The sequence below is a fragment of the Mercenaria mercenaria genome, chromosome 4 (assembly GCF_021730395.1).
Source record: "Mercenaria mercenaria strain notata chromosome 4, MADL_Memer_1, whole genome shotgun sequence".
Lineage (NCBI taxonomy): Eukaryota > Metazoa > Mollusca > Bivalvia > Venerida > Veneridae > Mercenaria > Mercenaria mercenaria.
In genome coordinates, this window is record NC_069364.1 from 76,291,679 (window position 1) to 76,317,167 (window position 25,489).

The 25,489-nt window shown below is 35.9% G+C and overlaps 1 protein-coding gene and 1 long non-coding RNA gene across 3 annotated transcripts; one reads left to right on the forward strand and one right to left on the reverse strand.

Annotated features, from left to right (window-relative positions):
• Positions 1-3,174: 3,174 nt before the first annotated feature.
• On the reverse strand, positions 3,175-19,555 carry LOC123552184 (neuroligin-4, X-linked-like). 2 transcript variants are annotated; one of them, XM_045341635.2, is made up of 3 exons: positions 19,276-19,555; positions 16,372-18,333; positions 3,175-4,144 (listed from the first exon to the last, which is right to left on the reverse strand). In XM_045341635.2, exons 2-3 carry the CDS (start codon positions 17,946-17,948, stop codon positions 3,835-3,837), a joined length of 1,887 nt encoding a protein of 628 aa, XP_045197570.2. In that variant the 5' UTR covers positions 17,949-18,333; positions 19,276-19,555; the 3' UTR covers positions 3,175-3,834. The 2 variants fall into 2 exon arrangements, with proteins under 2 accessions (XP_045197570.2, XP_053397692.1); XM_053541717.1 differs by lacking the exon at positions 19,276-19,555 and adding an exon at positions 18,860-19,001.
• LOC128556468 (uncharacterized) lies at positions 12,295-16,191 on the forward strand. Its single transcript, XR_008370696.1, has 2 exons — positions 12,295-13,179; positions 15,575-16,191. It is a non-coding gene; the product is annotated as an uncharacterized LOC128556468 (long non-coding RNA).
• Positions 19,556-25,489: the final 5,934 nt, after the last annotated feature.

Here is a 25,489-nt window from a genome sequence, read left to right on the forward strand (position 1 = left end):
TGATATAAAAGATGACTCTTGATTTGTTTCATTTGAGAATTAAAACATCACAACCCACACCGCTAGTTAATTCGCTACGAATTGCGAGGTCCTGCTTTCACCTCCAAGGTAATTTGCATAATCGATTGCTCCGGATGTGACGTCACGCCGACCTGATCAATGGGCAATATCTCAAAGATATAGATTGCCCGTCACAAATATAAAACAATCTGACCGTCGAATTATTTTGACTAACCCATACTGTATATACATGAATTACTTTTTTATTAACCATGAACGTGTCAAAATCTAGCCTTCTAGGACATGACTCATATTCGGGTAGAACTCATGGAGACATCTCCCCTAAAGAATTTAATACTGGCACATGTATGTGAGGTACAAAACCAAATTTTTCTAAGCAATTTATAAACTACAAAGTGAAATATATTTATTATTATTCACTAAAAATAAACTTACCTGTTTATCAACATTTCGCCACAGCAAATGACGTTTCTCGTATAAAGGGAGACAACCATGCAATAGGTGAGTCGCATCTGTTGTTGTTATATTTCTTTCATTTAGTATAGGTCAGGATTTTTTTCAGTTTTTATAATACCTTAATTAATTTTGAATTTTAGCTGTTTATCTATTTCGTAATGGCTTCTTTCAGGATATCTTTGGACTTGGTTTAGGGAAATTTTCCTATGGACGCCCATTATGAAAACATTTGAACGAGGTCCAAATTTTTCAAATTAACCTCTAGCAAAATATCATACACACGACCCTATCTTTTTTATTTGCCAAATTTTCATGGTATATTCTGAAGTTTTACCACAGCAGCAGTCTTTATTAATTAAGTTGCCGTGTGGTGTCTGTAAAAAGTCTCCCCGTACTGGCCCAGTCACAAAAACTCAAAATATAAAAGAAGATAGGGCCTATATCTGAAAATTAATCATTGTCTAGAAGCTAGCCCGGGGCCAGGTCTGGAAAGTCTGCTAGATGACCTGTGTACTGCTGATCACTACAAAGATATACAAAAGCGCGAGTAGCTAACCGTGCGGCCTTCATGAAGGAACACAACATATATTGCCCAGATAATTCGTTCATTTGATTCCAGTACACACTTATTGACCGAAGATGCATTCAGTATGTTTATTGCATGGCTTCAGATAAAATTTTTCACAAATTTGTTTTGAAGTTTTGACTGTAGTCTAGTAAGTCGTACGCACTGTCCTGGCAGCACGACGCTTTCATATAGACATAATCCGTTGTTTTTGTCGACAAAAAAAGATTATTTTAAGACTGTAATAATAATAATTTCATAAAAACCCGAGAAAATAATGCAACATAAATTTTCAATCTAATTCTTCAGTGTCACTTCTCTATTATGAATGACTTCATTCAACATCTTCTTTCATTTTTACAGTGTCTTAAAATTTTCCTTTTTGAACAATAGAGGGTACACTAATATAATTTATAGACTGTTATTTGCTCAGTTATGCTCTAAATATGAACAGAATTTGAAAACATTTGTAAAGTTAAACATTTTATTATAAAGATATATAAAAGGAAAAAATATATAAAAGAAAATCTAGTGGCCATATTTGCCCACATTTTCCCCTTTCAGAGGCATTTGCCAGATGGCCAACATATATTTTTGGATTCAGTATACCCAACATATGTTTTAAAAATATATGTTGGAAACGCATGTAACTTCTTAAATTATCTACCAAACTGGGCCAGACCGTATAATGATAAGAGAATAAAATTGCGGGTTGCATTAGGAAAAGGAAATCTCAATATCGCTAAATGTACAGGCATTAAAAGATGTCTAAAATCAGCTTCATAAATTTATGAAGTACATGTAATCAATTAAGGTTATAAAGACCACAATCCGTTTTTGTAAATATCATGTCAAGAAAGTGTCGAAATCAGCGTCGTTTTGACGCAACGCAATATGTACCAGTTTTGTGCGAAATGTCAATGTACATGTATATGTCAAATATGACTTATATAAACAAACCTCGGATATAATACGAGTTATGTTACCACCCTTATATTTGAACTACTTTTACATACCTATACCTTCTTTATTATGATATAGATTGTGCACATACTATTTTTGTTATTGATATTCAGAACCTTGTATTTGATTGTATCATGTTATGTGGCTGAGGAGCATAATGTTCAAGTCTTTAAAAATGTCTGTCCTGTTCTGTTAATCGATCATCTTGTATCTTCGGGACGTTCTTGTCGCGTCGATTGTCAGTTAGACAGAATCGAACCTATCCATTTCTTTAGATCTACATGTACGATATTTTTACTGGAAAAAAAAACGGTTTCATCCAGCAACTATTATTAGAATTTCAATGTCAGTATTATGCAAGTTAAAAGAGGATGTTTAAATAGTGCCTAAACCCTTACATACAATTCAATTCAATTGAACCTGTTTGAATCTAATTAGACGATACCTACTGGATTCAGTTTAAATTCTTGTTTACAGATAAAATGAAAACCCGGAAGATTCACTAAGTTCAAGTTGACAGCTCACGAAATTCTTTTGCAGCAGTGGTAGATCATAATACGTTTACAAAGTTTGTCATTGTGTTCTTTTTTTCAAAAGTGTTTATAATCTTCCTTCTTTATGAACTGCGCAGTTTAAATCTAAATTGTATGACTATCTACATCTATTTGCGGTATGTAAAAATAGGAAAGAGTTAATCACAAGTGTGCAACCTCATATTTTTTTATATAGACTGAAGAAGTCCTTGGTGCGCTGGACTAGCTGGTGTGTCTATGTACATATCAAAGGTAAGCCGACCGAGTTATTCGGACTACCTGGCTGTGAGGAATTAGCGCCGAGTACCGCAATATAACCGTGCAGCCGTATGGCGGCCATGATAAAGGAAAACAACATCTTGACTGTTATAAAAGAAAAAAGAAACAACCATAAACATTGATCAGATTGTTCGTTTCATTTGATACCAGTACACTTATTGACCGAAAACAGTCATTCGATATGTCTTTTATTAAATGTCAGATATAAAGTTTAACAGATATGTTTTGAAGTGTTAACTGCAGTCCTACGACAAATGTATAGGCCGATCATACCGCACAGACGTACAGAATGGCTTGCCAATCAATAGTTAAAACTATTGCTCAAGGTCCGGATGTTTTATTACTCGACACCAGACATTCAGTTTCACAGTTTTATTTTTATTACTTGAAAATTATATCAGTCACATAGCACAAATGTGGTACTACAAACTATATAATGGATCTGCGATTTTGGAGTCTGCAAACAGATGTGTCTAACCACGAAAATTTCAGTTAGCAACGAATCTTATAGAATCCCAATAAAATAAGAGAGCAATGGTGGTTCTAAGTCGCTCACTTATTCTTGACTACATGTCGAAAACCGCTGTATCGTGAACGATATAATAAAAACCTCAATAAGAAGTAGTTGTTTAAAGTTTATTCTAATAGTAGTTCTGAGGAAGCTATATTCAAACAATAGGCGATAAGAAAAGAAACAAAAAACAAAAAGAAAAGAAAAGAAAAAGTTATTCCTGCGTTTTGCAAATAACTGGAGACGTATTAGAAACTATAAAGTAGAGGATAGGAAAGTTAATTTTGACAGTCCTTGACTAATAATACATATTCTGTTTAAGGTCCACTAATAACATGACACAAGTTGTGACTAAATTAGATCATGTGTTATGTATCACTACTATTATTTCTAAACGTATGATTTTTCTGTTCGCTAGCTTTTTCTATTTTTACCTTATAAATGTTCTTGTTAGTGATGTTGCCGCTAATCAATGTCTGTACTGGTACGGTAATTTGACACAAGGCTTACACGAAAATTCGCACATGTGTTAACATTAGTTCAATAAACAATAAGTATATAAAATTCAAAGAGATGTTCTTTGATATGGAATGTGCCAGTGACGTCTTTTGGTTTTCAGTGCAGTTCTGGTCCACGCATGTCTCGCATTTCTCTAGCAAAGGGACAAGGTTTGTCCAGAATTCCACTTTCGACGCCGCGAAGTGGTTCTTTACAGACGTCGTATTTGAAGAAAATTCCAGATATGTCTGAGAATCGATATCATACTGTGGCCATTGAGGAACACCTGCATCTATCTGAACTGGTGAGTTTGGGTTCCTAAAAATACACAAACATTATGTAAAACTTAATAAAAACGGGGTTAAGAATACAAATCTATCATATCGAGGGTTCAACGCAATAAGGGCGTATCTACATATAATAATCATATGTAGATACGCCCTTATTGCATTGAACCCTCGATATCTGAAACGAATAGTACACTCTATCGGATTCACAGTGGTAGGGGAGAGCCACGTCAAGCACCTCCTAACATCTAATTCTATGCAGTAAAAGCTTAATTCATGAGAATTTTCTGCTCGCTTCGATCGTACATCATTAGTAATTATTTTTAACAAAACGGAGTGCGATATTCATATGAATGGATCTTTTCGTTAGCACATCCTCCTTTAAAGTGTTAAGGCGAAAGGAACATAACGTATAACGCATGTTCTGTTTGTTTCCCTCGCACAGCATCATTTCTATTACATTAATTGAAACCTTAGAAAAACAAATGTCATCTCTAAAATATTGTCTAGTTAGCAATCTTGTACGCACTATGCAAATTGAAAGCTTACTAATTTTGAGGAAAATAATTAATGTTCGCGCACGGTACGTACTGGTGCCATTTTAAACTCATGTGTGCCCGCAAGACACAGGTGCCCGCAAATCCTGTCACTATACGGTTATATGTTACTTGTTGGAAATGCAAGATCAAGTAAATTTTTATATTCAAGTTGGTAGGGGTAACGAGTCATCCGGGGATGACGGAATGGCGGGGGGAGGGAAGGGGCGGATTTATAGATACCAAAAGCTTCATAAAGAAACGCAAGATAAAAGAAAGAAAGAGTAAAATCTTCATGTTTTGGAAGCATGGAGTGTGCGTGTGATGGAGAGGGGGTGAGGGATGAATGTAGGAGGCATTATTTCTAAAATAAACCCCAGGTGCACAACATTCCTGCATAGCTTCATGACTCCATAATTTTAGTCTGGTTGAGAAATCCCAAACACAAAACCAGGTGCACAACTTTGCATGTTGAGTATATATCCACTAACGTCGTGACTCTAGATCTTTCCGAGGTAGGTGCGACACAATTTTCTTGGTCCTTAAATTGTATTAATATTTCTGAATAAGATAAAGGTCTTAACACTAGTCTGGTTGAGTGAAATCCTCTACATAACACTAGGTGCACAACTTCACATACTGAATAATGATTTCTGTAAGGTTTAATGTCTTTAGATCAAATATATTTTGAGGTGCGTGCTACACCAAATTTTATACACGTAGCATATTTTGACTAATTCATGGGCAATTGCTGGTCTGTCTAAGTGAAACCTAAAACGAAACCCAAGTACCCAACTTCACATGCTGATACTGAATAGTAATCCTGTAAGTTTAGGTGATCCTAAATCAAAATACTCTTTTAGATATGCACGACACAATTTCGGATGTACGTACGTACAGACAAACAGCCATACGGGCAAGGGCAAATCTAGGTGCCCCTCCAACCTCTCACCTAATTATATTTGAAATTCAGTTGGTTCGAACTACCTATGGCTCGAATAAATTTGAGGATTTCTTTTTTTTTTTCGAGTAGTGAGTTTCGAGTTAAAAAAGTGAGTTTCGAGTTAGAAAAGTGAGTTTCGAGTTGTAAAAGTGAGTTTCGAGTTAAATTTTAAACTCACTCCTGTGGGTTGGAAACCTTGGTTGTGGTGCAGAACTCTCGGGTGAGGAAGCCATCTAGCTGGATGGTTGTGCTTGAAACAATGCATGGAGCGGCACCTGGGATCTTCCTTTAGAACCATGTATGGAGGGGCACCTAGGATCTTCCTTTAGAACAATGTATGGAGAGGTACCTAGGGTCTTCCTTTAGTACCATGCATGGAGGGGCATCTGGGGTCTTCCTTTAGTACCATGTATGTTTGGGCACCTGGAATCTTTCTTTAGTACCATACATGGCGGGACACCTGGGGTCTTCCTTTAGAAACAATGCATGGAGGGGCACCTGGGGTCTTCCTCTGGTACCATGCATGGAGACGCACCTAGGGTCTTCCTTTAGTACCATGCATGGAGGCGCACCTGGAGTCTTCCTTTATTACCATGCATGGAGGGGCACCTGGGGTCTTCCTCTGGTACCATGAATGGAGGGGCACCTAAGGTCTTTCTCTGGTACCATGCATGGAGGGGAACCTAGGGTCTTCCTTTAGTAACATGTATGGAGGGGCACCTAGGGTCTTCCTTTAGTACCATGCATGGAGGGGTACCTGGGATCTTCCTTTAGTACCATGCATGTTGGGGCACCTGGAGTCTTCCTTTAGTACCATACATGGAGGGACACCTGGGGTCTTCCTCTGGTACCATGCATGGAGGGGCACCTAGGATCTTCCTTTAGTACCATGCATGGAGGCGCACCTGGATTCTTCCTTTAGTACCATGCATGGAGGGGTACCTGGGGTCTTCCTTTAGTACCATGCATGTTGGGGCACCTGGAGTCTTCCTTTAGTACCATACATGGAGGGACACCTGGGGTCTTCCTCTGGTACCATGCATGGAGGGGCACCTGGGGTCTTCCTCTGGTACCATGCATGGAGGGGCACCTAGGATCTTCCTTTAGTACCATGCATGGAGGCGCACCTGGATTCTTCCTTTAGTAACATGCATGGAGGGGCACCTGGGGTCTTCCTCTGGTACCATGCATGGAGGAGCACCTAGGGTCTTCCATTAGTACCATGCATGGAGGGGCACCTAGAGTCTTCCTTTAGTACCATGCATGGAGCGGCACCTGGGGTCTTCCTTTAGTACCATGCATGGAGGGGCACCTGGGTTCTTCCTTTAGTACCATGCATGGAGAGGCACCTAGGGTCTTCCTCTAGTACCATGCATGGAAGGGCACCTGGGGTCTTCCTCTAATACCATGCATGGAAATACCATGCATGGAGGGACACCTTGGGTCTTCCTTTAGTACCATGCATGGAGGGGCACTTGGGGTCTTCCTTTAGTACCATGCATGGTGGGGCACCTGGTGTCTTCCTTCAGTACCATGCATGGAGGGGCACCTGGGGTCTTCCTCTGGTACCATGAATGGAGGGGCACCTGAGGTCTTTCTCTAGTACCATGCATGGATGGGCACCTGGTGTTTTCCTCTTGTACCATGCATGGAGGGGCACCTGGATTCTTCCTCTAGTACCAGAAAGGCTGGAAAATCATCAAATGACACATTTTCGTGTCAGTGTTATGTTAAACAAAACACACACAAAATATGTAACTGTCCAATGAAAACCTTGATGCATGAATATTTGATCACCACCCGTAAGAAAATGCACCTACCTAACAATGAAAATTTAACAGTGACTTAATGTTAATGAACATTTAATGGAGACCAAATGCAAGTGGTATTAGAAAACTTATTTTTCCTTGAAAAGATCAAATACCAAAAACTTTTATGCAGCTTCTTCAAGCCGCGTCCTTTGACAAGTGCGCATGTACTTATTTCACATCTGCCAAATAAGTAGTGTATCTATTGTGAAATTGACGAATTCACCCATATTTTCCCTTTTTCAATAAAAACATATGAAAATGTACTAAGAATGTCAAACCCCTTATCTAATGCATTGTTTTATAAGAATACTTAGAATATTTTCTACATGTTCACAAGCACATACAGTAATTGTGGTCAAAATTGAAGTAAAACTCTTAAAAACAAACATTGAAAAACAGTACAAACTATTATCTGATGAATTGTTCTTCCACTGCTATAAACCATTTATCTACCTGGTACTAACAACATACCGGTAATTATTGGTTTTTAACAGATACTGCGTTAAGTTCAGTGATGAATTAAAACAATGCAAAAAAGCACTTACGTATCTTAAAGATGATTATCCTTAAGTGAACTGAAAAAATAAGGCAATTAATTTGGATGGCATTTACTTAGTGTTACGATCATTCTGTTAACTATGTATCAATAACAAGAGCCGCCAGAGGACATTGATCAACGCTTCATTCTACAGCCTTGTCAATTGAATAAATATAAAAGTCGAAAAAGGGGCTTAATTTATATAAAAATGCAAAGTAGAAGTATGAAATCTATGAATTGCATGTCAGATCATCACAGTGAACAAGTGTGTGAAGTTTCAATCCATTCCCATTAGCAAGTACTGATAAGCCAACTTAACCAAAAATTGCAGTGTTAAAAGAGGGACATCCTTTTGTAAACAAGAGGGTAATGATGACGCTATATCGCTATTGAGGATTTCTGTTTTTCGAGTAGTGAGTTTCGAGTTAAAAAAGTGAGTTTCGAGTTAAAAAAGTGAGTTTCGAGTTTAAAAAAAGTGAATTTCGAGTTAAATTTTAAAAAGTGAGTTTCGAGTCAAAAAAGTGAGTTTCGAGTTAAAAAAGTGAGTTAAGGGAATATGGGAACCACAAACTGTGGTTTGAAATGAAATGGTACGGCCTGAAATACATAGTTTGACGTGGTATGCGTTCTAAATCCAGTTAGACCTCAGATTTTTCTGTTATTTCTCTCTTTTTTATGTTCTGTTGCATTTGTGTATTTGTGGATATTTTGTATGTTGGTTAGAACACGACAGATACGCCATGTTCATTTATAATACCATACTGAGAAATTTTCCTCACTTATCAGGGGAAGGAAGTGTGCAAATACTACGATTAAGTCAGTTTCGCTGTTAGCGTTTTCTCCCCTTAGCGCTTTGATAACTCTTATCTCAAACAGTGATCAAGTAACACGACATCATCTCTTACATGCTTGATTGTCTATATACATTCAATTAATATAAATAATAGCATTCTTTATTCGGAATGTGAATGTTGTGGCTGATGTTTTTCTTTAAACAAAATATTTTAGCAATTTATTTTCTGTGCTTTGCAACGAAACAGTGGATACTTTTTCGCACCTAATACGCAAGTGTTTCATTAGAAATTTATTCGTTTTATAGATTTATAGATTTCTGATCTGAAATTTTAATCCAACAAAAGTATTTAAACTGTACGAGAGGAAAACATTTCAATACAAGATAGTGATATGTTTTGTGATAGTATTTATTATCAGATCAGAAATCAGATTTTTTTTTGAATAATTGATGTATTCTTCAGACTGAATGACAAGCGGATAGATCTATCAAGTTTACCAAATCTATTCAATAATTTCATTGCACATCTTTTAATACTATCATGTATTGGTATTTAAGAAAATATACATGTGTATGATGTATGGATGAATGGCTATACCCTGTTTTAAATGTACGCATGCAGCTATGATAAAACATAGAGTTCTTATGAAATTTGATGATATTGAATTAGGTACATTATATACAATATCTGCACATCTGTTTATAATATATCATCTCCAACACCATTCCCCTTATTTTCAGAGTCCTTATCTTTGCATCATCTTAACACACACTTATCAATAAGCATCAGTAGCTTTGCGGAGTAACTTTTGTAGTGATTCCTAGTGATTTCAGTCTTGTTTTAAGTTCTTTCGTGGTCATTTCACTGGCGGGTTTTTCATTTTCTTTTTCAAATTGCTTTAAAACTTAAATACTTACAAACTTTATGTTATGGACACACATTAGAATTTGCTGTTTTAATGCTTTTTACGATGAAATATAAAATATAATTCCTTGTGCTTGTATTTTTGTATCTATAGTTAAATTATTTTATGAATGTTTACCCGGTCCTGAAGATTTTAAACGACATTTCGTAGAACGGTTTTAAGTACGTAGAAGAATGGTCACCATAGTAGAGTTTTTCGTTGATAAATCATGATAAGTGTGACACGTTTTCCGTCTTTTACAGAAAAAAAATATATATATTAAAAAATTGTCAGACAGATGACTCGAACACACTACCCTGCGGTTAGTGGCAAAACGCTTTGTCCGCATGATACATGGTGGTATATAATTAGCATTTCAATAGTTATATCGTTGTTTAGGTTCGGACACCGAAAATTTATTTACGAAAACATACGGAATATTCATGAGTGTCAGGTCAATACTTACGGACAATACGTAATTATATTATATAGTTTAATTTGAGAATTATTTTCTTTCCTTGTTACTTATTATTTTTAATAAAGGGTAAAACATGAAAAAACAAGAGCTGTCTCCACATGATGACACATGCCCCCGATGACACTTTGAATGAATAGTTATGGCCGATGTTAGAGTGATTGTGAATGAATGACAAACATATGGACAGGTCACGCCCATCAATGCACTTTCATGAAATATGACCTTTAAAGTCCAAGTGGGTCCTTGGCCTTTGACCTACGGACCTGGGTCTTGCGCGCGCCACGTCGTCTTACTGTGCCACACATTCACGCGTAGTTATTTTAAAATCCATGCATGAATGACAAAGATATGGACCGGACATGCCCATCATTGCACTATCATGAAATATGAACTTTAACGTCTAAGTGTGACCTTGACTTTTGAGCTACGGACCTGGGTCTTGCGCGCGACACGTCGTCTTACTGTGGTACACATTCATGCCAAGTTATTTGAAAATCCATCCATGGATGACAAAGATATGGACCGGACACGAAAATTGCGGACAGACCGACAGACGGACAGACGGTTCAAAAACTATATGCCTCCCTTCGGGGGCATAAAAAAAAACCTAAAATGTTGGCCCAAATGAACACAGGTGGTAATTATTAGTTGTCGATTCCCCATTCATTATGAAACACATGTGCATCTGTCCACTGTTAATTACATCTAATTAAGAGATAAACATCTTTTTGGCGTAAAACGGCACGCACTAGAAAACTGCTATCAATTTTGTAATCTCATATTAATTTTTTGAAAGGCATTTAAGTTTAGTACTACATTGTCAAAAATTATAGCCATTTAGATTTCGAAAAATGTAGGAACATTTCAATTCTTTCTTTGCGAGATTTTTTTACAATTGGTTATCCCATTTAATTATTGGAACATTTTATAAGGTGCGTATAAAAAAACCTACAAATCATAGCCACTATCTTGTCAATTTTCTTTTAGTTCTAATTCACTGATACAATCCGCTACTTTGACACAAATCACGCATTTAAATTCAAATACTTATGTCATACATCGGCACGTGTCACGATGTTACCTTTCATTCATACATGCCGTGATTCGGATGGCAACATACGTGTCCCTTTAGAATATAATTAACATAATTTAATTTCTGCGTACACTGATTTAAGGCATATGACCATAAAATTTATAATGCTAATATTTTGTCAATACAATACGCTGTCCCGTGCCACGATGATATACATGTATACAAGAAACAGAATGCAACCTGACCAAAATGACACTTTAAATTTATAATTTAATAAATAAGTTAATTAAATAAAGTTTAAAAAAACTAATTTACTGAAACACCCAGTCATTTTGTAAAACTAAGTCATAATAAAAATATTGTATTATTATTTTGGTTATTACAGTAATGCAACTACAAAGCTGCTTTCACTTTTATTTTCGAATTTTTTAAAAACAAATCTCAGTATTTTCAAAGGAAAATGCCACGAAAACTTTAAAAAGAAACAACAACTTTTAAATGAACATTTGTCAGACGGAAGGCACCTAAAAATCATGCTAAACTCTGTTAAATAATTATACAATCATGTATTCCTATTCCGATACGGCTCTATCTTACCGTAAAACTTAGCACGTTGTTGTCAATATCCAGAAGGCGTTGAAACTCTGTTTTTAAACTAATTTAGAAGCAAGAAAGAAATAACTTATTTTATAATAAAATATATGTCTAGAATGTGCATGGCAGGAACTTTCCAAATATATCAGGGATGGAAATTTAACTTTAATATTTCCATCAAAAATTATCAGTAAAAACAGGGTTATCGTGTAATTCTGCCAAATATATATAGGGAGTATATTGAATTTGAGAGACTTTTTTTTCAAACGAATTTAGAAGCAACCAAATATTGACTTATTTTGAAGAAAAATATACCATCGTAAAGGTATTGAATTGTTTTTTTAAGGAAATATCAGGGATGGTATAATAGAATAAAAAGAAATGTGTAATTTATGACATTTTCTATGGTAAATGTATCATTTTCCTATATAAATCAATGTAAGTTTAGGAATAGGATTTATCAGTTGCGCTGTCTGGTGGCTTATCAGAATATGTGCCGTAGATGTACTGATAAGATCGCCAAAGAGGAGAATTGTTCAACATGTTTTTAGCAATGAATTATAAAAGATAATAGGTAAGGGTAGATTTCTTGGAAGCACAGCACCACAAACACAGCCTCAAAGCCACGCATTTGCAAAGTAAGCCCACAACATATAGAAACTGTTACGGAAAAAATATTACAGATAGGTTGCTTCAAAAATCCAACAAGTATAAAATGTTTAATGAGTTTAAATAAAAGTCTACAATATATATAAAAAAGATAAATAATTTTTTAACACGAATATCATTTAGTGCTGGTTTGTGACGCATTTACACTTTTGACACAGCAGGATATACCGTCATATTTTACGCGGATGCCAAGCATGTTCAAGCTAATAGAACTGTTTTGAAGCACTTATAAGACATTATTACATCATCTATCAAAGCAAATCTTTTAACCCTTACACTGCTATATTTCTATAATGAACTTGCATGTCCATCTTTCAATTAGAACAGTACCATTAACTGTTAAAAGGGATGTTTACCAAAAATATACTGGCTGAATGGCGAACAGTGCAGATCATGATTAGACAGCACGAATATGCAGGCTGAGCATGATCTACACTGGTCGCAAAGGCAGAATTAATCGTGTCCAGCCTGGTACATGGCCGAGCAAGTTGGAGCACTTGAACAAAGTTGGACTGTACTATATTTCGCTGAACAACCATTAAGTTATATATAAATATTTATTGGTACATTTCAGTATCAAAACTTTCAAAACAGCAACATCTAAATTAAAGATACATGTTTTTTCTTCAAAATCATGTAAACTACGTAAATGATGTGAATCATAAGGGTATTTTTTCTTATTTTTAACAGAGTTCGCTCATCTGACTTTGACTGTTTCACCTAAATTCTGTATGACACGTTAGATCATAAATGGTTAGATCTGCAGGTTAGTGCCTTTAATACTTTTACAATAAATGAGCCTGAAACACAGTTAAAACTTAATCGCTTTCTCAAAGGGACTGGACTCCAGATTTTAGCTAAAAAATGATTTTCTTTTAAAACTGAAGGTTTAGTCATATTACGACTTTTATATATAACATGAATGTTTATTTCCATTTTTTTAAACATCCACATGATGCTCTATGCATTTGATCTTGGTCATGCAGTTTAATTAGGAAATAGAATATGGAAATTCATGTAAATAGTACTCTTTCACGGCTACTAAACGCTAGCGCCACCACCAAATTGTGGTGATAAGGAAATGAGCTATCGACATTTCCGTGGTGCAGCTATCGCCCGTTTCTATTTGTAAACACGTGAGTAAAACTTATATTTTATCTTATATTTTTATTGATAGAACTTTTTTCGAAAATCGGAGAATGTAGTTCCGTGTAACAACACTTTTACTACAGGTTGGCTGTTATTTCATTAAAATATTATGCAAATTGTGGTGCCAGGAACTTTTCTCCTGAATCTGACAGTGGCATATTTTCATATCGGTCAGTATTCGAACACCATTCAGATGACTAGACACACTGTAAGAACATACCTGCGCATGCAAATGGTGTAGAAATGAATTACACGTATTCCCATACATCAAAGAATTACGAAAAACACTGTAAAAAGTTAAAACACGACTATTTTCGAAAGTGGTGGCGTTATCACTCAAGTGGTGGCGCTATACTGTAGTGGTGGCGATGTTGTATATGATTAGTGGCTAATATATTCAATTTTAATATATGAAAATGTCTGTCTGCAAGCCACGGAAATTTCTACAATAATCGATGATATCAACCTATCCCACACTACAATAAAATTACGTTACTCAACAAAATACATACATAAAATAATCAACATATATATGGATTCAGATTGTACAACTAAGCTCTATTGATTAATCATATTTAACCGATTGGAATTGAAAATGTACTGTATTTACTTTTCAGAAAGAATTGTGAAAGTAAGGTCTTTTGTTTACAATGACATGCAAAAGACGTATAAAAACAAAGGAAAGTAACTTTCAGAATATTAATATAAAAATAAATTCTACACTATCTTCAAATTATTGCCTGGACACAAATCTTCGTTTGAAATAAAGGTATTGCTACTATTTTTCTTTACCCGAATTTAAAGTACACTTACGTTTGTATTTAAGTACAATATTTAAAGGTTAGAAATAATTCTACATTAACATTTTAAACAAAGGAAAATATTTACTTTGACTACACGAGTCCCAAGGGTCTGTGAGTATTTTGTTTTTTTTTTTTCTTGGATAGAGAATGTTTCATAAAGGTAAATAAACTATGATCGTGTTTTTCTTTCTTTAATAACATAATTATTTGCAGGAAAATTATCAGTTAGAAAAAATATTGTGTTTGTTTTGTTCCGGACGCGTCAGCAGTTCGTATTATTGAATGTCGTAACAGCGCCATCACTAGAGTTATAGCGCCACCACTTTTAAAAATCCTGGTATATTTCTTCTAACCCGAGATTCTATTATTCATGGTGTGTGCGTATATGATTATTTATCATTTCTGCACCATTTGCATGCGCAGGTATGTTCTTACAGTGTGTCTATTCATCGGAATGGTGTTCGAATACTGACCGATATGAAAATGTGCCACAGTCAGATTCGGGAGAAAAGCTCCTGACACCACAATTTGCATAATATTTTAATGAAATAACAGCCAACCTGCAGTAAAAGTGTTGTTACACGGAACTACATTCTCCGATTTTCGAAAAAAGTTCTATCAATAAAAACATAAGATAAAATATAAATTTTACTCACCTGTTTACAAATAGAAACGGGCGATAGCTGCACCACGGAAATGTCGATAGCTCATTTCCTTATCACCACAATTTGGTGGTGGCGCTAGCGTTTAGTAGCCGTGTCTTTATAATATTATTTTTAGATGATATAGAATATCAAACTCGGGGCTTAATTAGAAAATACAAAATACTTAAGGTATATAATAATTTTACTTGACGTTTTCATTTGCCACAATTGTAAACAAACACATCTTTTTGAAATAAATTTCACAATATTGAATTATAAATAACACAGAGCTCCTTTTGTAATAGATTCAAGCTATAACAATACATGTACAGATCAAAATGATCCAGATACAAATACACCACAATAAATCACTATTGTGATGACCTGTTGTCCCATAACTCTATAGGGACCAGAATTTTACTGCTATATAATGATAAGGTTAATTGCTTCACAAGTAAGCAGGGAGGGCCTAGTAGTTTCTACTAGGAAAACTGGGCAAAAAGAACATACTGTGTAAAGTTTCGCCGAAATGCAGCCAGCAGTTTGAATTTTTTTCCATTTTTAGCTCTGGCGGCCACTTTGTGAAGCGAAGCGGAACGTGCCGGCGATATGCACAACTAGACCTGGTACTGATCACTCCTGTAAAGTTTCGTCGAAATGCAGCCAGCAGTTTGACCTGCGAAAGCGACAAGCTTATTGCGGACGGACAGACGGACGGCGAAGGCAAAAACAATATGTCTCCCATCTACGGGGAAGACATAATTCCTGAAATTATGTAATAAAGGTTTCATTACAACATTAATGTTTCAACTTACTCGTATATCGTAACAATGTCCTAGATGGAGAAAATTCATTATAAGTCAAATCATTCAAAGGGCCATGACTTGAATATTTTATCACGTGTGATCCAGTATATTAAATCAAAATGTGTGAAATGTGTACGACAGTCTGTATTGAAGGTTTGTGGCTGTAGAGCAACAAGGAAAATGGTTGGATTTTTCGTTGCCAGGCGCTGTTGCCATGCAGATAACGGTTTCAATCTTAGCGCAAGCTTAAAGTAAATAATAAAACTTTGCACTCATTGCATCTTTGAGCACGCGTTGACTCTGACTATATATTTACTGAGAAACAAATGGATGCCAAATTCTACTCAAGTAAATACAATAAAGGTTTTGTACCCGCTGTTTGATGGCCTATTATTATTAATATACTACCTATTCTTGAAAAAGAACTTTGTGCAGTCTTTAAAAACACTATGAGGTGGCAATATGGCTATGAAAATATTTTTTCTTTGATTTTGTCAAAAGTAATTTTTTCTCGATTTCGGGATGTTAATATACTGAATTATTAAGTATACATTACCCTGTCTTGGCAAAGTTCGTCCACATTTTCATTATGTTGCTTGAGAGCGTCAAGTCAAATGGAGGGATTGCCAGTGGAAAATTCGGGGGAAACCCTGCAGCAATCTTCAGTGAATCTGGCATCCCAAACACATACGGAAGCTCCATGGCATGCTTTGCGCCTTCTAACCAAAGTGGGGTCCGATCAAAAGGCGGCTTATGGTCAAACACGTAAAAATACGATGTTTTTCCAGGTTTTCCCAAAGCTTGGTGTTTCTTGATAGTGTTTATAGCTGGTACGAAGAATGCAACATCTGACCAAAAATCTATCATGTTATCTCTGATCATTTTAGTATCCTCAGGTCTTGACCAGTCAATGTATTGCTGGATAACTGACTGAACTAATGCACGTGGAACTACTCCACCGTACATTTGAAGCAACATTGACGAAAGAAACTGGTTTTCAAAGATATTTCTCGACACACCATTAGCAATATCCACGCCGAAAGCTTTAAAAGATTCCGCCAGCCTATCCACAGTGGTGGCGCCTTCTTTACTCTGTACACCGGATAAAAAGTCAACTTCGGTTAACAAACTCAAAGAAGATGAACTGTCAACACTAACTTTGGAAAATGTGACAGAAGGATCTTCCGTGATGAAGTCGCCGTCTACAACAGGACTGAAACGGGTTGTAACCAATTCTTCCGCGGTCTTTGACTGAAGGCACTTAAGAATGTCGTCATACTGTTGCGTGTTACATTTTACTTCGGATACAAATTCTGCAAACATTTCTTTTGGGTTATACTGCTGTGCCCACTGGGCAAGCACGTTTCCGCTTTGGGTGATTATACGTTGAAACAGTCCTTTGTTGGTAGGATTTAAGGTTTGATACAAGACACTTGCCGCCCCTGCAGAATTACCAAATAATGTCACATTTCCAGGGTCACCGGCAAATTCTGCAATATTTTCATGAACCCAATTAATTGCAAGTTTCTGATCCCATAGACCCATATTTCCAGAAGCTATAGTCCCATTGCTTAAAAATCCAAATGTATTTAGACGATAGTTCACTGTAACTAACACGACTTCGTTAAAAGCACTAAGTTGGTCTCCAGAAAACGCTTCCGCACCGCTGTAAAAAAACGCTCCGCCGTGAAGAAAAATCATCACTGCATATTTCTTTTCAGTAGGCAATATATTACCAGGAATGAAAACGTTCAGATGCAGGCAATCTTCGCTCATTTTAAAGTATTTTACCGACGGGTTTGCAGTCTCACTTTGCATGCAGTGTGGTCTGAAAAATGTTGCGTTGTAAGGCAGCGAATAATCGCCGTACGGCTCCGGTCTCTGGAACCTCTTCTCTCCGGTAGGCGGTTTCGCATACGGAATTCCAAGAAAACGTGTCACATTCTTCATTCCACCATTAAATTCCACAGTTTCACTTATTCCAGTAATGCTACCCAGTTTGAAAGTTAAGTTAATTTCTGAACATTCAACTCCCGGTATCAATATCACCGTTGCTACGAGAAAATACAAGAACTCGAGCCATTCCATTTTAATATGAAATTTTGAAGGCTTCAATTTACATTCATTTAGCATAGCATGCGTATCGTACTTTTTCCTGCTTTGAAGCTTATGAAAAATGATCTATAATTAGTAGCATCCACGTGTAGTACTAGCATATAGTTTGTTCTGTTTGTAATGAACTTGGCACTGAGTCAGAATATCACTTGTGGGTGTAATTAACCTATGGTGTGTTGTTTCCTTTGCTCATCCGTATGAAAAAAATTGCGAATCATCACAGTGGGAGTTCTTTCTGAAGCAGAAACGGTTAAAGGTGCAAATCTAAGTTCTGGTCTTATAGTTTATCTTTTCTTGCAATTTAGAACTTTGGAATACTTCTTTAAAAGGGCACACTTCAGTTTTTCTGTGTTTTTGTTGTAGTTTGTAGCAAGAATAGATTACATTCAGTCTGAAAACCTCCCTAAAAATAAATAAAGTTACGCAGTTAGGAATGTAAGGTAAGTTGGAAACACTTTCTTATTACAATTCAATCAATCAATCAATCAATCGATTCTTTATTACTCTCATTTCATGATACACATAATAATACAAGGCAAAAAGAATACGGACATGTCAGTGAGGCTAAATATTATACATTTAACATTGTTATACAAAGGGAGATGTTCCTTGCAATATAGTATATATAGCCATAAAAATACATCCATAATAATGATAATAATGCCTGACAAAAAGTATTTATATATCACCGCTTTCGTAAATCACTGTATTAATAACACCATTCAAATATTTTAATAATTTCCTTAATGAACATATATAGCTTTCTATGTTGAACGTGATAATTAAAATTGGTTGTCATTAATTTTTTTCAAATGAAATAATATTAGGGTTACTTATATGTTGTGGTTTAATGATTTTTTTCTTGCAATATTAAATGTTGAACATTCTAAGAGATAATGAAACTCATCACCAATATTTTGATTACATACCGGTAATGTACATTTTTCTTAACTCGAAAGGGATTCTATTCCAACAACCGGTTTTTATAGGCAGTCTGTGATTTCCCGTTCTGAATTTAATTATATACTTAAGATATTTTGCTTGTGTACTGATCAAATATTTTTCAAAACCAAATTTCGTTTTAAATATTTTATAATTTTTTACAACTGATTCGAACACATTCATTTAGAAATAAATCACTTATTTTCTGCTTTGTTGTCATATAAAGCCATTTACCAATCTGAAGTGTTTGTGTTTCCCATACAGTTATCTTTCCGCTGCGTATACTGATTTGTTAAATTTTGATACGGATATGAAAATCATAACTTTGGTGTACACGATTAAATCACAATCGTATTAATATTTATCAAATTAGAACAATAAATTGTATCGATATTTTTCTTACCTTACTGAACAAATTATAAATCTCCTTGTAAAGAAAAATTTCCGCTATATCTAATTTACGGTCAATTCACTTATACAGTCATGAAAACAGGGCACATTTTTCTAAACTTTTTTTCGGTATCCTTCGCGTATTATCATCTAAGTCACGTCATGCATCAGAGAATGTAAAGTCAAATTGATCAAAACAATACGGATGTTACATTCGTGTTATACCACAATATGATATTTCGTCATTTATACACAAATTGGTCTAAAGTTGCACTTTTGATAGATTATTCTGACAGTAATCTATTAGGAAGGCGATGCTTTGGCGGAAAGTATCGTGCACGTGAATAATAATATTGGCTGATACCAAAACATCACGAGGCTGGGAATTCAGTACAGGACTAATCGCTTGCTCTTATTGACGTAATTTTAAATTTCAGGAAAACATTCAGATCGCTCGTGCTTCTTCTCAATATTCAGATTATCCTGAGAAACCGTGAGGCAACCTCAAAATACGACGATTATGTTTCGTTCTTTTCTATATCTGTTTTGATGATCCATGACATATAAACAAAACCTACTCAAGCATTGGCGATAAGGATGAAGTTTTTAGGAGGTGAATTTAATTAGATGAAGCTAGCTCAATTGTGAAAAGCATTGTTAATAGGCAAAAAAAACAACAACAACATGATCTAAACTTTAGCAGCTTGTGTCGGTACAAATTCGAGTGTTGCGGCCTCGAGTGTTACGCCTAAACTTACGTATTGTAGCCTCGGGTGCAACGCCTAAACTTACGTGATGCGGCCTCTAGTGCAATGTGTAAGCTTAAGGTAATATGCGCCACCTACTGATTTTCAACGGACTGATATGAAATTTTCCCAAATTAAAGTTGACGATATTTCCGACCGACTAGTATTTTTTCCAATTCTCTGTTTTTCTCCATTTTGCAGAATAAATCTTCAAACATGACCACTAACGTCATTTTTTCAGCAGACCGTAAAATGATGTACTCGACAGGTTTTTAAAGTAGCATTTTTATGTACAACAAAAATACGGTAAAAATTCTTGTGAAACGTCTATATTTATGTGTTGCGGCCTAGCAACGCCTGAATTTATATAAAATGGCTTCAAGTGCAACACTAAACAGCTTATGTGTTGCACCCTGTAGTGTAACGCCTGAATTTAATTGTTATGGCCTCGAGTTAGACTGGCATCAGTCGTTCATTGAATGTAAAGCACCTGGCCATAAAATCAATCCTCATTCAATCCTCTCTGATACCACTTTCTAAAAAAATTTACAATATCTCTTGCCTCTGTCTCTAGAGAGAAAATGTTTTTCTGAGAAAATAATTTAGTGTCAGTGTGAAGAAATTAATATTATTACAGACTATTTGATCTCAACAGACTTTGTAAGTCTAGCCTCGAGTGGACACATTCAGTTACTGACTTGTTTTCCCAAACTGAAAGACGGACCAGTGCATTTTAGAAATTTAGCAGAGCAATGGTTAAAATATATCATACATTTAGGTATAGGTAATACTAAGCAATTACTAATCCTGCTTGTCATGTATTACAACGCCTGTTCATCTTCTTCTTCTTGTCGTTCGCATCTACACTGTCAGACCAGTAGCCTCGATGAAACTTGTGGTTTGCCGAAGATCCTCAATGCCTCCATACAGTTTCTGGTGGATTGAGGTATCTATCGGCCAAGTCGCAACTCGCTCCTGGTCATGCCTTTTACATCTCTGAAGTATATGCTCCGCAGTCTGATCTTCTTCACCGCATGGACAAGTTGGCGATGATGTCAGTCTGTATTTCATGTACATGTGAGCATTAAGCTTGTTGTGCCCTGAGCGGAGCCTGACCATCCTCACTTGTTCAGACCGATCAAGGAGATGAAAAGCATCTTCCTCCATCCTTGGTCTCGTTAGTGCCTTGATGATGGTGACTTTCTCCTTGTAACTCACAGGTTCTGTTGGTTGTTCTGACTGAGCTCCTAGCTTAGCCAGTTTGTCTGCCTCTTCATTGCCTGCAAGTCCACAATGGGATGGAATCCACTGAAGTGCTACTTTGCAGGCCTGTTCATAAAAGTAACATTTTGTTACAAGCAAACTCGAATGTAGAACCTTCGCTATAAAATACTAAGTGATACTACATTTTACTATTTGATTGTTAAAGGTTAACCAGCCGACAAAAACATCTACAACAGTAGAGCAAAGGTTAATCATACACTTATGAATATATCCTAACTGCTTTTGTTCTGAAACAAAAAATGAGCCGCACCATGAGAAAACAAACATAGCACCTTAGCGGCCAGCATGCATCCGCACAGTCTGGTCAGGATCCAAGCTGTTCGCTTGTCACAAATTGACATACGGGCCTTATTTTATCTGTAGTGTAAATGCAGGTATTGCATCATCTTTTTGTAAATTTTTGAGTTATTGAGGTAAATGTCAGATTTCATGCATAAAATACCTCTAATATTTTTCTGTATTTCATAACTTAAATTTCCATGTAAATTTCATTAAATTCGGTTCAGTAACAAGAAAGTTGATATTTTATAAACTTCAGTAATGTATGTTTTTATCCCCAAAACCACTATAATGGGCCTCAAATTGTCAATTTAAATTCGCGCCAAAGTAGTTAGATTTCCCGGCTATATCGTGAATCCCGTGAAAATGACAATAGTCATAGCTCACGGCTTAGCCGTGAATCCCATGAAATTTAGTATTTGGCGGGACATTACCCTTTAAATAGACTGGACTAGATATGCCTTGCGCACACCACCTTACGACTTTATAGACGAATCTATGTCTGAATTATTTTCTTGCTAGAAATTTATGCTCGATCGAGGTAAGAAATTTATTTGTTAGATTTTTGTATGATTTTTGCATTACGATTTTTATTTGGTAAATTTTTGTTCATTCTACCGAATTCTGTAACATTTACTTTTTGGCACATGATTTTGGCTAGTTTCGGTATGTTAGGATAATTTATTAAATTTTTCAGACTTTTGTAAATTATTTCGAAAGAGGAATCTAAAACGTTTCGTTTATATAAGATGTAAAATTTGTACTGAAATTTGTAACATGATATTTATAAAGTACTTTGTTTCAAAAACTTATGTCAAACATTTTTGTTAATTATGGAACGCCATTACTGCATTGTATTGTTATGTATAAATATATATGGCAAGTCTAGTACCATGTATGTAATATATTATTGTAATTTGTAATTGTGTGCCAGTCTATAGCACATCTAATTAATGTCCGTTGTAGTGTATGGCATTTGATATTATATGGATGCCAACTATGATATAACGTTTGATTTATATTGAATTTTGTTAATTTGTAGTTGTAAATAATAGCTGCAGTTTATCATGTCCGTATCTATAATGTTTCATCATATACTTTTCATATCTTTTTCATACTTTAACTTTTGTCTTTTAAGTAAGTAATCTTTGTAATAATGGAAGTAATTAGTGACGTATTTTAATCACGTGACGTCTGAACTTAGTAGCACATATATTTTGTATAAGTAGCACGTATTATTTATGGGAGCCTACGGAGGTATGGTGTACCCAAAGGAGCAGTTTTATGCCCTGACTTATTTGTTTTGCTATGGTGCTTACCATATGTTATATATTTTAGCTTCTTCCGCCAGACGATTTTTCCTGGTGATGTCATAACCCGGAAGTACAATGCCCGAGGTTCACTTGTCTTCACTCGCCTGGATGTGATATTCCCAGCGCAGAGCTTTCGTCCCATGGTTGTGCCGTAAACCGCAAAGACGATGATTTTTGTTATCCTCTGAAGTCAGCTCAGGGATGCAATCACCTACCACCATAGGGAGCCAACACGGAATCAACGTATTCACGGTTTAAAGGGACTGAATTTAGAAAATCTGTTTTGTTTGTGCTACTTAAAGTTCACAATTACATTAAAGACCTGTGTCACGTCAGATTAGAATGGACTATAAGAACTTTTGTATCTAGAGATACTGAACTTTCTTTTTTTTTCTTTCTTATAATCGTTTTTTTTTCTTTTCATATCTATTCATTGTTAATAATCATCTTTTGTAAATAAATTTGTAAATATTGTAAAGGGTGTTGATTTGTTCTGATGGTTACTGTCGCCGGTACGGCCTTTCCTGTCACATCGCTAACGGTTTCTCTAATTGCAATAGGCTTTGAAAGCGAACAGCATGGATCCTGACCAGACTGCGCGGATCCATGCTTGTCGCAAATGCGCTATGTTGGTTTTCTCATGGTGCGGCTCAAATTATGACACTGTGTCTAAAACCGTTTTCATTTTCCTCTCCAGTGTATAAGTGCAAGGGAAGTAATCTAATAGATATTCATGTTTGATTTTTTGCGAACACAGGTCATAACATACCAGGGTCCAAATTCACAAAGCCTACTTGGGCATATGAGTACGATCATTTTAACTACAGTCAAACCTGTCTATAAAAACCACCATTGGGAGAGCCAAAATGTGGTCTTTATTGGGAGGTGGTCTTTATTCACAGGTCAAAATACACTGTAATTATGTTAAAATGGGAAACAAAACATGTGGTCTTTAGAGCCAGGTGGTCTCTGTTCAGAGGTGGGCTTTAACACAGGTTTGACTGTATCATTTTAACTCCTCAGCTATCCGAAGAAAACAAGGTAGATATATCATAGACACCCTCTTAACATGATACTTATTATATCCTATGTAAAAGCCCATACTTAGGAAAGAACTATGGAAGAAACTTCTGAACTTTTGCGAAACAGGCCCAAGAACTTCAGTTATTGATAGATCTATCAACAAAACTTTCATAAAATTCACGTTTGTAAAATAAAAGAATCTTTAGTTGTTTGAAGGACTTAGAAATATTAAAATTTCTAGGCTTCTGTATTTGAAAAGTTTAGATCATGACAAGCCCAATCAAATCGAGACTGTAACATTTTCATTTTTGTGTTGTTTCGAGGGCCATGGAGTTTTTCATTGTTTGTGCCGTGTGGCGGTAGTAAAACTGCTCCCCATACATTCTGTCAAAGTTGTTGTATTTCGACCTTTCTGTTCAGCATGATATATATGTTGTGTTATTGATACTGTTCAGTTTTTCAACTTGAACATTTCGGTTTGGGTGGTTCCAATACTCCCGCTTTCATGGCTTTGTGTATTGTTCAATTATCCCTTGGATATGGTGCCTGCTTTTTAATTTTGTCTTTGGCAGTTTCTGTGATATGCAGGTTCCGTACCGTCAGATCCCCTCTTTAAATTCCAGTTTATTTACTTCTGCTCATTGTACTCTCGTTCAGTGTAAGCCCATTATCTTAAGTGGAAATTATACACCACTTTTCATGGGCCCTCTCTTTTGTTTTAGTACTTGTAACATGTCCCGCCCGCGAAGAAATAATGCACGGAGCGGCACTTGGGGTCTTCCTCCACCATCAAAAGCTGGAAAGTCGCCATATGACCTATAATTGTGTCGGTGCGACGTTAAACCCAACAAAACAAAACAAAAACTTGTAACATGTACAAATGTTGAGTTCTGCTCAACCCGGGGCGAGAGGGCGTGGACGGTTGTATGTATTTCCATTATCTTTCATGAAAAGGCTCAATCAATCCGAGCCTGCAATATCATTATTTTTGTCTTCTTATGCGACCTGTGGAGTTTCCATTTTTCTTTTTTACAGTTAGGCAGCATAGATGTAATATAATTTTATCGATAAAGTGATTTCATATTGGCCTTGATATTGGCCCAGGGGGTGGCCGTACGTATTGGTACAATGCTGCAGGTGGTCAATACGACTGCCTGAAGACAAATAATGGGCCAATATAAAATCACTTGATTACTGATAGTTTGAAATTTAACATATCAAAATGCTTGAATCTTCTGATGTTTCATTTTATTTCATACTGGTTCAGCTGAGTTTGGTGTTGGCTCAGTCTGCACAATTTATCTAATACATTGTGTTGTGTCCAGAATTGTGGAGAATAATACTAAAAGAATGTACACGCTGGCAGCAGTGCATATAATGATCTTGATAAAGTGAGCTGTATATCTGATATAAATTCATGATTTAAGGTAATGGACTCGTAATGACAATCGGCTATTTCCGTGCTATTTCGTATCCTCCGTTGGCGATTTAGGCCAAACTCCCCGCAGCGATTGCTTCCCCTTACGGTACATAATTAATGAACGCAAGGGAAGGTAACCACTGTGAGGAGCTTGGATTTAAG

Coding starts and splice junctions, on each gene's coding strand:
- LOC123552184 (XM_045341635.2), bottom strand. CDS start 17,948: ATGCTAAATGAATGTAAATTGAAGCCTTCAAAATTTCATATTAAAATG. Junction 4,145..16,371: donor ACGAACTTTGCCAAGACAGG/GTAATGTATACT, acceptor GTGTATTTTTAG/GAACCCAAACTCACCAGTTC.